Below are 13671 nucleotides of genomic sequence, written 5' to 3'. Positions count from 1 at the left end.
CAAATAGAGAGGAGACTTCTATGGAGCCATCTTGTACTGCCTTGTCGATACACGACAAGATACAAAGAAGAACTTCCGGGTCGAGACCCTCTGAGTCACGCGCCTTCTTAGACATCACCCCAAGAGACCAATCCAAGAAATTTAAAACTTCCAAAACATGGATAAAACTTCCAAAACATGGAAGAGTCCCTTGAGGAGATGATCCAGCTCCGAAATGCCCCAAGTCACGCGAGCAGAGTTCAGTCCATGTCTTCTTGAAGCATCAACTAATGTAGAGAAGTCTGCTTCAGCCGAGGATGGGAGAGAAAGACCCATATTCTCCCCCGTTTGGTACCAAATGCCCTTCTGCCAGCGAGTCTCGCTGGGGGCATGCAGAAGACCGTCCTGACAAGATCCTTCTTCGTTTCCATCCATGCATTAAGAGACTGAAGAGCCCTCTTCATAGAGATGGTAGGTCTAATTTTCAGGAAAGACGAAGACTTAGGGACCTTTGAACTCGAAAACAGAGATCGTGGAGAAGGAGGAGCGGCAGGAGTTAAAGCATCATCATATTCTTGAAGCAGAAGGGCTGTCAAGACTTTGTAGCTTGAAAGTCCTTCCCTACCACGAGCCTCGTCTTCTGAATCCTCGTCTCTGCAGGGTTCCAAAGGAGAATCTGCTTAAAAATCAGGAAGTTCTTTCTCTATGGGAGACAAACTCCTGATAGGAGAGGGACTAAGAGAGTGAGCAGAGTCCCTCTTGAAAACAGTTGGCGCCTCACGTCTGGTTGGCGCTTTACGCTTGGAGGACGCCTCGCGCCTGGAGGACGCCTCGCGCCTGGAGGACGCCTCGCGCCTGGAGGACGCCTCGCGCCTGGCTGGCTGCTCATGTCTGGAAGGCTGTTCGCGCCTGTAAGACTCCTCTTGTCTGTCTGCGCTCGCGCCTGTGGCAAGGTCTCGCGGCCTGGCTGGGCTCAGGTCTGAAGGCTGTCGACGCGTAGGACTCCTCTGTAATGTGGCGCCTCGCGCCTGGCATACGCCTCTCTCGCGCTTGTTCTGAAATGAAGATCCTCGATCTTGGCTGGTTCTTCGCTCTTGGAAGAGAAAGCCTCATGCCTGGTTGGCGCCTCGCACCTGGCAGGGGAAAGAATACGGGACTTCTTAACAGGAAGAGCGACGCCTTTCTTGCGAGGAGGATCTCTTGCAAGAACTCCTACCAAAGAGGCTAGTTGCTCGTGAACAGCTAGTAAGATCCTCTTAGAAGTTTCTCCAGCGTCCTCTTCGATGGGAGGAGAGGGAGACTTCGAAGGAGTACGATCCACTATGTTCAAGCAGGGAGACGTCGAAACTACTTTCGCCTTCTTGATCGAGGAGGGAGCTTCATCAGAGAAGCGCTCAGGGCTTGAGTTAAAAGCAGGTTCTTTCCAATGCCTTTTCAGGGGCCTGGAAAGATCCGAGTCCTTCCACCCTCGTTTAGGTGAAGGAGAAGCAGACAAAGAGAAACACTCTCGCAGGACGCTGTTTCTGAAGCGGTCCTGAGCAGTCTGTTGCGAGACAGAGCCTGCTGAAGGGACGTCTGACCGTTGGGGATTCTCCATGACCTCCTTAAGCTTTCGACTTTCCTTCTCCTCTGGGCATGGGAGCTTGGAAGAGGTCTAGGCCTGGGAGCGTCGCAGAGACGATCAAACGCCCCCTCCACAACACTGGGAGAACTCACTTCACTGTAATGTTCACTTTCACTAGCCTTACCTTGTAAGTCCGCCATTTTGGACTTCATCTGCTGAATTGTAGCTTTCAGATCGGCGATTTCCGAGGCCGATTCCGAAAGTAAAGCTTGTGAATTAGACAAATAGGGAGAATCCAAATCATCAGGATTAGAATAAGGATCAATAAAAGGCTCAATAGGCCTTGTACTCACACCTTTCAGACGTCTAACCCTATCCCTCTCTAACTTCTTCAAATAAGAAGTTAAAGTCTTCCATTCTTCTGCATTTAATCCCTCACATTCATGACAAGAATTAGTAGCAGAACACTGAAACCCCCTACATTTACGACATACAGTGTGAGGATCAACCGAAGCTTTCGGTATCCTCACCCTGCAGCCTACATTCACACACATTCTCACACTCACATTTGAATCAGACATACTGAGAAAAATCCAAAAAGCAAGTCCAAAATCAGTCCACAGTAGCGAATGCCAAAAACACGATCCAGATACGTCACCAAAAAGCCGAGAAACGATGATCAAAGGATGAAATAAGAATCTAAGTCAGGAGGTAATAGCAACAATGTTGATACCACCGGCGACACAGAAAATATGATAGAAAACGGGAATGGTTCCTAGTCCTGCCGCCCAGGGCAGGCCAGTAGATCACCTGACCTACCTGTAGTGAGTGGCGTGAAATTTGAATTTCTGTCGGGGACGACGGAGTCTTAGCTATGTATATATCTGACAGGTAAGTTGACTGTATGAAAACCCATGTTGGGAGTGTGCTCTCCCAACTTTGTCTCTTGCAGACACGTAGACACATCACAGATAAATCATGTTCCCTAAACAGAACCCGAAATTGCTCTCTATTTGGTATAAAGCCACGGATGTTCCACTGCATGAGAGCCATTATTTAGAGGAAGGGATCTTAAAATTCTCTACTAATTTAGGAATCTGTGTCCTGGTGAGAGAGATCTTATCAGTTTTACCAGTACTGCTTGATCTAGATCTAGGTGTTACAGATCTTTTTGATGAAGGGCCTTCACTTGCCCTTTCAGTTTTGCTTTTGTATTTTCTTTGATATCTGAATGACCGTGAATGAGGCGAAGAGGGAGAAAGGGCCCTCTTCTGACGAATAAGGAGGGCCTCCATCTCCTCACCGTCATCTCCACGGTGCACTGTAATGTCAGGATCAGGTGAGGGCTCAATGTCTGGCAATGTCCCTGACACAGAGAAGTCGTCATCATACTGAGATCTGGCTTGAACCCTTGAACCAGCAGGGTCCCCTAGCTTGACCAGAGTCTCTGCAACATGGGAAACCCCACCAGGGGGGGCATGGGAAGCCCCACCAGGGGGGCCATGGGAGGCCCCACCAGGGGGGCATGAGAAGCCCCACCAGGGGGGGCATGGGAGGCCCCACCAAGGGGGGCACGGGAAGTCCCAACAGGGGGGGACAGGGTGCCCCACTAGAGGGGGTGTGGAAAACCCCACCAGAGGGGCACCGGGGAGCCCCATCAGAAGGGGCACTAGAAGAAGCAGTATTCAATTGTTGTGCCTTCACGGCATCCGAATAGGTTTTCCTGCCCAACAGCTTCTTGGCCTCTCCCACACTGATGTGTTCAGCAATAGATTTTAGTAATGCCTCTTGTTCTTTTTTGAATGCACTACATTTCTTATCACGGGCTCGATGTTCACCCTTACAGTTTATGCAAATTACCGGTCCAGAACATTCCTCGTGCTCAGGCTGGCCACACGATTCACAGAGTTTATTTCTGGTACAAACATTAGAGGAGTGTCCAAAACCAAAACATTTAAAGCACTGGAGCACTCTCGTTCTATAAGGACGAACTTTCATGATTTCACTGTCAAGAATAATTTCAGATGGCAGGAAAGAACTTATAAAAGTTAAAATAAGCATCGATGAGCGGGGGCACTTTAAAAAACCTTCCAAACCACATCTGGACAACATTTCCAAAATTTCCTCCTCATCCATTTCATGTAAATCTTCATTAAAGATAACACCCTTCGCATAACTAAAATTATAGTGAGGTTTTACCTTTTTTACCATACCCTCAGGATCAAGCTTCAAATTTAGGAGCATTATCAATTGAACATTGGTCTTGGTATGAACTAAAAAACTATTACGCCCAAAGCGAGTTACTTCTGGGCTCCCAACGTTGCCGATCTTCTGGCTTACCAACCTTTTCACCTTGAAGAGGTTGCCTCTCTTACCATGTGTACTGATAATTAACCACTTAGCAGGGTCTGGTGATCTGGAGATTTTACTTATTCTACTAGGATCTTTTATTTCATTTGGTGGTTACTCCTCTTACGAGGTTCCCGTCATCCAGCCACCAGGCTAGGTTCTGCCTCACCTTCTCCGTGAGGCACACGGGGCAGAAAGGTGGGTCTCTTGCCTATGACCAACACTCCTTTAGTCTCCACTGAAGAGACCGCAGGTGAAGACCCCCGTGAGAGACTAGCTTCTCGAGAGACGACAGGTGACCGATCACAACCTGCCACTGCTGAGCTGGCTACTCCTGTAGGGACAGGAACCGTACTGCTGCCTCCCTGAGCCTGCTGATCCGCGAATCTGCGGGGAAGACTCACCCTGCTACCGATCAGCATGCCCAGGTACTTCCTCCTCTGCTTGGGCTCGAGATCTGACTTCTCATAATCCACTACGATCCCCAGATCGCCGCAGAATTCGAGGAGTCGATCCCTGTCCTGTAGCAACTGTGAGCAGGAGCTCGCCAGGACCAACCAATCGTCGAGATACCTCAGAAGACGTATCCCTACCAAGTGGGGCCAAGCCAACACCAGCATGAACACCCGCGTGAACACCTGTGGGGCAGTTGAGAGACCAAAACAAAGTGCCCTGAATTGGTACACCGTCCCGTTGAGATGAAGCGGAAGTACTTCCTGGAGGATTGATGGATGGGTATCTGGAAATACGCATCCTTCAGATTCACAGAAAGCATGAAGTCGTTCTCCCTGATGGAATCGAGCACTGACCGTGCTGTTTCCATCGTGAACTGAGTCTGGCGAACAAATCAGTTCAAGGGAGAGAGATCTATCACAGGGCGCCAGCCCCGCGAGGACTTTTCCACCAGGAAAAGTTAACTGTAGAAGCCCGGCGACTGATCCCATACGATCTCCACAGCACGTTTGCTCAGCATGGCTACTACTTCCCGCCAAAGCACCACGTCCTTGGCCGAACCAGGAACGTACGTCTGCTGATGGACCGGGTTGGAGGTGAGTGGTGGCCGAGACTCGAAGGGTAGTAAATATCCCTCCCGAAGGACGTTCACTATCCAGGTCTCCGCTCCGAAGCGCTGCCATGCTGCCCAATGGCTCGCCAAGCAACCCCCTTCACTTCCGGCAGCAGGTGAGGGGGAACGCCGTCCCTAGCATTTCCCGCCTCTCTTCGACTTCTTCCCAGTTCCTCCTCAAGAGAAGGAGGCCTGGGAGGAGGGCTGGTTACAGTCACTCCTTACCGAAGAAGTCGAAGGCAGAGTCTTTCCTCTCGGCTTCGACGAGGCAACCGTCTTAGCCGCAGAGGAAGCGCTAGCTAAACTCTTGGGCTTAGCCGCAGTCGTTCAAGGTTGCCCAGCCACCTTCGAGACTGCCTGGTGGACTAAACAGTCACTCTTGTCAGTGCGCCGTTGTTCCACCGCAGCCTCCACCATCTCTCTGGGGAAGAGAGAGGAGGAACTCCGCACCGGTCCGTTTCGAAGACCCAAGGCCGCCTCTTGCCCAGCCGCCTTGGTGACTCGGGTGAGGACAGCGTCCCTTTGCCTCAGCACCAGGTTGGCCCACAGGTTAGCTGTCTGGTGGGCCAGGTAGGAGATGGCCCTACCTCCAGACTGGCACAGTCTCACCAAAGCCGGGTCCCCTTCAGGAGTGATGTTTCCCGAGGAGGTCGCGGCTTTAGACACCGTGAGGGACCACAGGTCTAGCCATGAGACTGCTTGGAATGCTGCCATAGCAGTAGGTTTCAAGGCAAGTGCCTCTTGCTGCAAGAACCAGAGGTTCTCCGACAGGAGCTGCTGCAGAGACACCCCCGGAGTTAGCCTAGCTAATTCCGGGTTAACCTGTTTGGGCGGCAGAGGGTCCTCCAAAGGCACGTAGAAGCACCTCTGTCGCGGTAGAGGTGGGGGAAGGAGCTTGGTCGACCTGCCGGACCGAAGCTAACCCTCCTGTAAGGAGACAAGAGTGTCCACTTGGCTAAGCACACTGTTGGCCAAGGCTGATCGCAGCAGACCCACTGTCATCCTGGGTTCCTTTTTGGGTCCCCAGAACGACTCCAAACCCGATGTAGGCTTGGAGGGTGGGAGCGGCGATCCTTCCCGAGGTCGTTGTGCTGACAGATCAGCGCAATAACCTCTGCGAACGACCTCTGGATCTCAGGAGCGACCGCGTCCTGCGGAGATGGGCCGTCAAGCCCCTCCAGCGAGAACGCCTCCCGAGACCCTCCTCCTTCCAGAGGAGGAACTGCAACAGACCCCTCATGGTCTCCTCCTGCCACTTGCGCGTACGATCCGGTCGGTCCTAGGACCATGCCAGGTTCGTAGGGCGTCGTGGCGGGATCGCGAGGAGCGCGCCCCTCGCGATCACTCCTGGTCGCCTCGCTCTTCCCGGTGCAGCCCGCGGAAGTTGAAGTGATAGGAGAGGTAGACCTGACGCTCACCCCTCACCCACTGGCAGAACCCGTGTGCTGGGGGGGGGCTGCAGGTGATCACCAACCCGCGGTGGCGATCGAGCTGCAGGCCTGGTGGAGCGGTTCTCACGGGGAGAGCGGCTGGACCAAGAACAGCGGTGATGGTCCCGAGCGTCAGGAGAGCTGCTGCTGGTCCCCCTCTCCTCCCGGTCCCGGTAGGAGCGGCGGTCAGGGGACCGGCAGAGTTGCTGTTGCAGTGGAAGTGAGGCCTGTCCTCACCGCGCGTCACGCCACTTCTTGGCTGGTCCAGGCGACCGAGGGGACCGCTTCCTCGCCTCAGCCCGCGTCCGGTCTGGGACTGTCGCGTCAACCCTGGGTACCGGCAGATCGCCACGAGAGCGATCGCCAGTCTGGTGGGAGTTGCCTGGACTCCTCCCGCCAGTCTTCCACTCCGTGCCTGGATCCTGGCGTCGAGCGGACTCGGATGCCTGGGTCTTGGCTGCACGGTCACCCGCAGGTGACCATACACTTAGTACCTCTCGCGAGCGAGAGGCCGAGACGGTACCCGGCGCAGAGGCAGAACCTCTGGCGCCAGGCAAGGAGGTACCGGTGTTAGCCGGCGCTCCTCCGATCCCTGTCGTCTTCTTCCTTGCGGAAGGAAGGAAGACGGGCCCCCGTTTCCCGAAGGAACATGGAAGGACCAGCCGGTAAGTCCCAACCGTGCCCAGCCGGAAGTGGGACCGGAACCCTAGATAAAGTCCTCAGGGTCGCAGCCTTCTTAGGGGGAGGGGGGAGGGGGCAACGCCTTAGAAGATGAAGGGGAAGCAGCGGCAGATGAGTTTGAAGAAGACGACGACGACCCCTTCCTCCTCCTTTTCCTCTTCTTCTTCTTCTTCTTCTTCTTCTTCTTCTTCTTCTTCTTCTTCTTCTTCGTCAGCTTCCTCACGAACCACCGTCAGGTCTTCCTTCAAGGACGGAGCCAGGGCAGTTGCCGAAGCAACAGGGCCCGACTGCACCTGTCCAGAAGGACCTGGGGTGGGAGCAGCTGGAACTGGAGCAGCAGGCACGTCAAGAACAGGAGGCGGGGCAGGAAGCAGCGGCATCCTCTGCACTGGAGCCAAGTCCAGGGGAGAGCTCTTCAGACACCGGAAGTCAGGGGCTGGAGCAAGAGCGGCAAACCCAGGCGGCGGCGACAAGGCAAACCTCTTCACCTTCGGCAGCGGCGCCTGCACAGCAGCTGTCGGGGTAACCACGGCTACATGCTGGGTATACACCAGGTGAGGCGGAGCAGCGTGGCCAGGCATGGACACAGTCGCGGTTATCGTGATGGTCGGGCCGTGAGTTACCAGGATGGTCCCTCTCACTAGATGACTAAGCAGCCCCTACACACTTGGTGTCCCCTGGAGCCCCAGCGAGTACCAGGCCCGGTCGAGATCGTCCTCCGTGGCAAGCAAGTCTGAGGAAGGAAACAGAGTCGGGTTAGTAAGAGAGGGGTCTCTCCTCTCCCGGAGGGGGACAGATCCCACCCCAAGCGAACAGAGAATCCCGAATACAACTGGACATCGGGGTACCTAGCCCCATCCTCCACGCTCGACTGATCAAGAGAGGAGAAGGAGCGAGATAACCAACCCCCACCCCCCCGAAGGGGTAGGAGCCATGCAAGGGAGCTGCGATGGAGGGAGAAAAGAAGACGACGTGTCCGTAACCAAAGAAGTAACGGGAGAACCCTCTGATGACCCCTTGGCCGGCTTGTGTGGTTTCTTCCTCCCCCCATAGCGCTCCTGCTCCCACTGCTCCTCCAACCAAACTACACATAAATCACATGGCTCGGTGAGAGAGCATTCTCGCCCTTGACACCGAGTACAAAGCTCGTGAGGATCAACCTCTACAGAGGACAGGAAGGCCCCACACTTACGGCCCTCCACACCAGGGCACAATCTGCAGATGATGGGGGGGCGCGGGGGTCTCTCCGGCTCTCAAGAATCAATTGCAAATCACAAAATTCACTGTATTGAGTATACAAAACAGACACGTACTTATGTCTAGCCTTGCACAAACACACACAGTAAGAGGGAAAGAGAAAAGCCTTCATGCAATGAAGAAAACAAAGCATACGATGAGAGGCGGGCAGAGAGGCGAGCAACACGTCTAACCACCAACATGGCCGAAAGCAAAGTGACTCCTCTCCTCGCAGTCGGACTGACTGCCAACTGCCAGACAAGTAGTTAACTACCGAAACCCCTTCTTCGAAGCTTACGACCAGTTCAGCTGCCGCTAAGTACCTTCCTATTGTTAAAAGACCAAGGGTTTGTATATATATAGGAACAAAATAAGGTTTTCTTAAAATTTTTGACAATGTTCCAGCTTACAATAATTTCTGGCTTACGACGCGTCTCAAGAACAGAAACCACGTCGTAACCCGGGTCTGCCTGTACTGTATTTTCATAAAATTTCATGACTAAATGCACATTTTGTGATAAAACTATTAAAATATTCAGGTATTAACATTTTTAGAGGGTTTTTCTTGTGTTTGAACTAACAAAATAGGCAATCCTAGGCATTTTTTGAGGAGTTTTCAGTATTCATGGATTTCAGTTATTCATGGGGGGGGGGGGGGGGGGTTTATGCATGCCCGAAAAATACGTGGGGTTTACTGTACCTACTTCTGCGAGTTCTAGTTCTGAGTAAGGTAGGGCTTGCTGAACATTTGGTTGTTTGATACACCTTTACTGTAAACCATAATTATTATTCTGGTATTGAAAATAATTTACTACGCTTCAGTGTGAGATGCGAGTATTTAAACTTTCCCGAGTTTTAGAGACACTGGCATTCTCTTATTTACTACAATTGTGGGAACCAAAGCATAAAATTTTCGTTGGCAGGGGTGACACAAAATAGTGAAATACAACTTTGTATTCTAACATCACCAATGCACTTCATAATAGTAAGACTTATTTGTTATTTATAAAGTGTCATTGTGCACTATGTAGGTTTGGAGAAGAACTTTTGGTAAGGTGTACTTTAGATTTTTAAAGTGACATCAGGCGCTACTAGGAAACGATTCAATAACCTGAGTGGGCTGTGAGGACCTCGCACTTTAGATTTGGTTAGGTTAGGTTAGGTCATAACCCTACTATTTATTTAATTACAGTACCTTAGGTTATGTTAGGCAGAGTCCAGGGGGAAATCCCTCCCAAATAGAGAAGGACCATTCAGTCTAGGTTAGGTTAGATTGGGGAGCTAATGCCATCACAGCTGGGTAAGGTGGAAAATCGATAAGAGCAAAGTCACTCCCACCAGCTAGGCAGAAGTCTGGCACCAAAGCTCCCAAGTTTGGTACGTATGGAGTCGGCCTCCTAAATTAGATGGGTTAAGTTTAACTTTTGTATTTCAATTTTGTGTGGGGGAAGAAAAACGGGAACAGGCATATAGCCTAGTAGGTCGCCGCGGGGTAGTTATACTATAGATCTATACCACATACAAAAGTTAAATTTAATGTTCCTAAATTGTAGGATGTGAGCGGCAGTGAGACACCAGTCCTTCTCTATACCTTTGGCGTACCTAAGTAGCCTACTTACAAGCCAATAAAAACATTGCATACATGATCAAAGAACGCATTAGGTAAGGGACAAGGCCTAATTTTACTAAAAACCATTAATAAATTCTGGACTGAATCTCTGATGTTCATTTCATTAGCACAGGACGTAAACGACTACACTTAGGCTAGGCAACCTAACCAGGTCCTTACCGAAATGCAGAGTACTTGTCCGACTAAATACGAATGAAAACTATCAATTGGATTAAAGTGATTGTATTACTATCACGTGTTTTGCCTTCTCCCACAAAAATATAAAATGAAAAAAGAAAACCCCTTTTGCTCTGTTCCCCGAATTGTGGGAGCATCAGAGTTCACTACCTCTACAAGTATTTTACTTGTTAAAGGAAACAAGTTGGAATTAGAAACATTCAATAGGCATTAAAACACAGGAAAATTATATTGTCAAGTCCACCAAGCAATTATTGTTGATTAAAATAGCCATGAAATCATTATAAAACGCAAAAAAAAAAAATGAACAAACATTGCCTGGGCTAAACGACAGGGCCTCATAAACTTAGGCTTAACGACCTCGACCTTTTCCCAGCCCGTCGGTTGTTTTTAGGTGTTTGAAAATAAAGAAATAGTCTGAAACGCAGACCAACATCCCCCATACCTATTAAAGTTACAGCAGAGCTGGACATGTATAAAAACCCTTTCCTGAAATCAAATCTACCCAAAGCTCTGTTGAATCACCATACCTATTTAGGGTCCATGATAGTGGTACAAAAGGGCGTGCCATGCGTCTGACTCTGGAGTAATCTAGCCTCTTTCTAGGTAATTATTATGCAAAACGGAACCAGGACCTACATCACTTTTGGACAACTGACTTTTTAAAAGTAACTTAGTAAGCAATAAAGCACCAATAGTCATCTCAGTCTAACATCATTATCAAGAAAGTTACTTTTCTATAAGTCTACGTAAATATACAGGATATTCTCATCAGTAAATCAAAGTATACCTATATTAAAGTTCATTAAATGACAGTTCTTTTTTAACACAATGTTTATTACTGGTCTCCACATTAAGAATAAATATAATAATAGTCACATCTCAAGCAAATCGAGAGGGAAAAAAAACACACACGGTGGTGTAGGCATTTGCTCATCTTTGAAAATGAGTAACTCAGATCGTAATATAATATATCCTACTACACAGGTGCAGTGAACTTTGGGTTACAGGCAGTAATTTACATAGGCTAATTCATAAAGGAACAGGCAAAGTTAACCACCAAGTTCATTTTTTAAAAATTATGAAACTGTCTATACGTCACTTTAAATTATGCATACATTTTACAGGAAGTGCAGCCTACAGTTAGGTAAAGGGAGTGGTAGGAAGGGTTATCCTAGCTAGCACAAGGTATCATATTGAAGTATTTTACAGCATGTTTAAAGCGAAGAAATTAATTAAAGTGTGAAGCCTCTCTCACGTGGTTAATTATGTAGTATCACTTCCACTAGGGACACAACTTATTAACTAATGGATTTCTTTTTATAGTCTACTTTCATTTGAAAAACAAAAAAAGTAGACGATAAGGCTCAAATACTCAGATTAAATACGGTACTATGCCATACTCTCACAAGAGTTTCAGGAACCTTCAATAGCCACAATTCACTGACCCTAATACCTAAATTAGTCTATCTCAAATGCATTATTTTGTCGTTCACATAAATGCCGAGTCTTGTGTCATGCAGCTCTGTATAATTGCCATAGTTCGGAAGAGTGAAAGGAAATCGCTAATCCTAGACAACGGAATTTATTCATGTGTATCTTACCGTGATTTTCCCCTGCAAAATGCTTCCAGAAGGTGCGATATTGGAACTCGTGGCGTTTGTAACTCCTTTCTCGGCCAAAAATGAACAGTCCCGAGGAAAGTCTCCAGCTGTGGGAGGGAGGGAATGGTCACGTTATCAACTCAGAAACGTTTGAGGAGGGAATGTTCCTGTCCACACAACATTTATTAATTTTTAATGTTTTTTTAAATGTATATGATAAAGATATTGTTATTAATGCAAAGTAAAACAATCATTGTCAGTTATACAATTTCAAGAAAAAAAAAAAAAAAGTGAAGTAGGGACCCATTAAGTTGATACATATATGGAACACTAAAATAAAATCCAATGAAAATGAATAATGGTACAGAAGATGAGGTAACCAGAATTCGCAGCAAACTGAAAGTGTGAATATGATCGAGTATCATCACTTTTAGTTGGGTAACCCACAACAGTACGAAATAATAGTTTGAAGACCATTCAGGGGATGAAATGATTAATTTAAACAAAAATCCTCAATGGCAGAAAATAATAGAACTTTATGTTAAACAAAATATTGTGTAAACTCACGGCTCACAGATGGTATGTCCTAAATTAAAAATAAAATTAAGCTACCAAAAGAGTTGGTTGGAAAAGGGATCTAATGAAGATGGGTTCGGTGAAGAGCCTCACTTTTGAGTAATACAGTCGAATAAATTCGGTGTTCATAGTTTCAAAATAGAAATTAGAGAGGATTTGTTATTCTAGGTTTTCCGCATGTCGATCACGTCAGAGAAACAAGAGTAGAAGTGTAGCAATATTCGCCAGAAGTTAGAATAAATTTTACAGCCTACTTATGCCTTTCGTATCCTATACGTATGAAAACCCACTTCTAGCACTCTATTAAGTTTAGATGAGTTTCATAAAGCTGTTATTCCAAACATAAATAATGTTGCAATTGCAAGGGCCAGTAACATCAGTTGAATCGGTAAGAGGCCTGAAGTGGACCAATGATTAATGACTGAACACCACACTTTTTTAACACCAGTTACATAATACATTACATGTAGTCCTCTAGATACAAACTTTCGAATATACGAAAATATATGTCCGCATGATATATGGGGTATACAAACTGTATTTCATGTGTTTCATTGCCACTTCAAGGAAAGAGTAAAGATTTTGTAATTATACATACACTTAATTTTAAGTAAAAAGATAAAATTGTTCTGACAGCGCAATGCTATATGCCGTAGTAGGCATATAGCACTGTAGAATTGGATCAACTTGGTTCAATTTACAAACCAAAACAACTCGCAAACCACATCTGTGAACAGGAGTAGTTTGTGGAGCACTACCTACTTAGTATACCTGCACAAGGTTTCCCAGAACTTCTGGCAGTGACCACAACAAACAACAGAGTTTACTCACTATCATGGCAAACATCTAGTACTTGAGTCCAATTTCCACTAATGCACATAACTATTTGAAAAGGGAGGTTCGAGAGCCAGGCCTTCCCGTCGTTGCAAACCAAATATTTTACAGCCACGTCATCTACAGAAAACGCAGTAGTACCAGCTGGTGGCGTGTAAGTACCGCAGTCATTACCAGGACCTGTTTGAAAAAGTGAGTTAGTCTTACTTAGTCAAGTTTGTATTGGTGAGTGAGTTATCATGAAGTTTTAGCAATCGTCAACAGATATTGGTCCAATAGTTAGTCTCATTAAGTTTGTCTTCGTCAGTACATGTTTGTTTAACTGAGTGATTAGTCTAAGTTTTTAAGTTTCTGTTAACAGATGTTTGTATTCTGCGATTGCAAGCATGCCCATTCTGCACTTTTTAAAAATCTTTTACATGCTGAAATGAAAACTATGTTAATGCTGTTAAATTGGAGAAATTTCGTGAGTTTCTGTGACTCAAAGACAGTACAAAACTTTTTTTTTTTTTTCGTTAGTTTCAGCTGCCCTTATGCCATCACGG

General features: G+C 47.5%; 1 protein-coding gene across 5 annotated transcripts in view; it reads right to left on the bottom strand.

Annotated features, from left to right (window-relative positions):
• Positions 1 to 13434, bottom strand: part of LOC135198771 (sushi, von Willebrand factor type A, EGF and pentraxin domain-containing protein 1-like) — an 810178-nt gene extending 796744 nt beyond the window's left edge. For 2 of the 5 annotated variants that reach the window (XM_064226687.1, XM_064226686.1), the window contains exons 1-2: positions 13124 to 13433; positions 11717 to 11823 (exon numbers count right to left, since the gene is read on the bottom strand). In XM_064226687.1, the coding sequence (XP_064082757.1) occupies positions 11717 to 11823; positions 13124 to 13172 (156 nt within the window). In that variant the 5' untranslated portion in view covers positions 13173 to 13433. Of the gene's footprint in view, positions 1 to 10094; positions 10187 to 10642; positions 10728 to 11716; positions 11824 to 13123 lie in introns of those variants that run through there. The other 3 variants (XM_064226685.1, XM_064226688.1, XM_064226689.1) reach the window with 3 other exon arrangements.
• Between the last annotated feature and the right edge of the window lie 237 nt (positions 13435 to 13671).

The sequence above is a fragment of the Macrobrachium nipponense genome, chromosome 22 (assembly GCF_015104395.2).
Source record: "Macrobrachium nipponense isolate FS-2020 chromosome 22, ASM1510439v2, whole genome shotgun sequence".
In the NCBI taxonomy this organism is placed as follows: domain Eukaryota; kingdom Metazoa; phylum Arthropoda; class Malacostraca; order Decapoda; family Palaemonidae; genus Macrobrachium; species Macrobrachium nipponense.
Note: the sequence above shows the minus strand (reverse complement) of the source record. Positions and strands in the feature narration are given on the sequence as shown.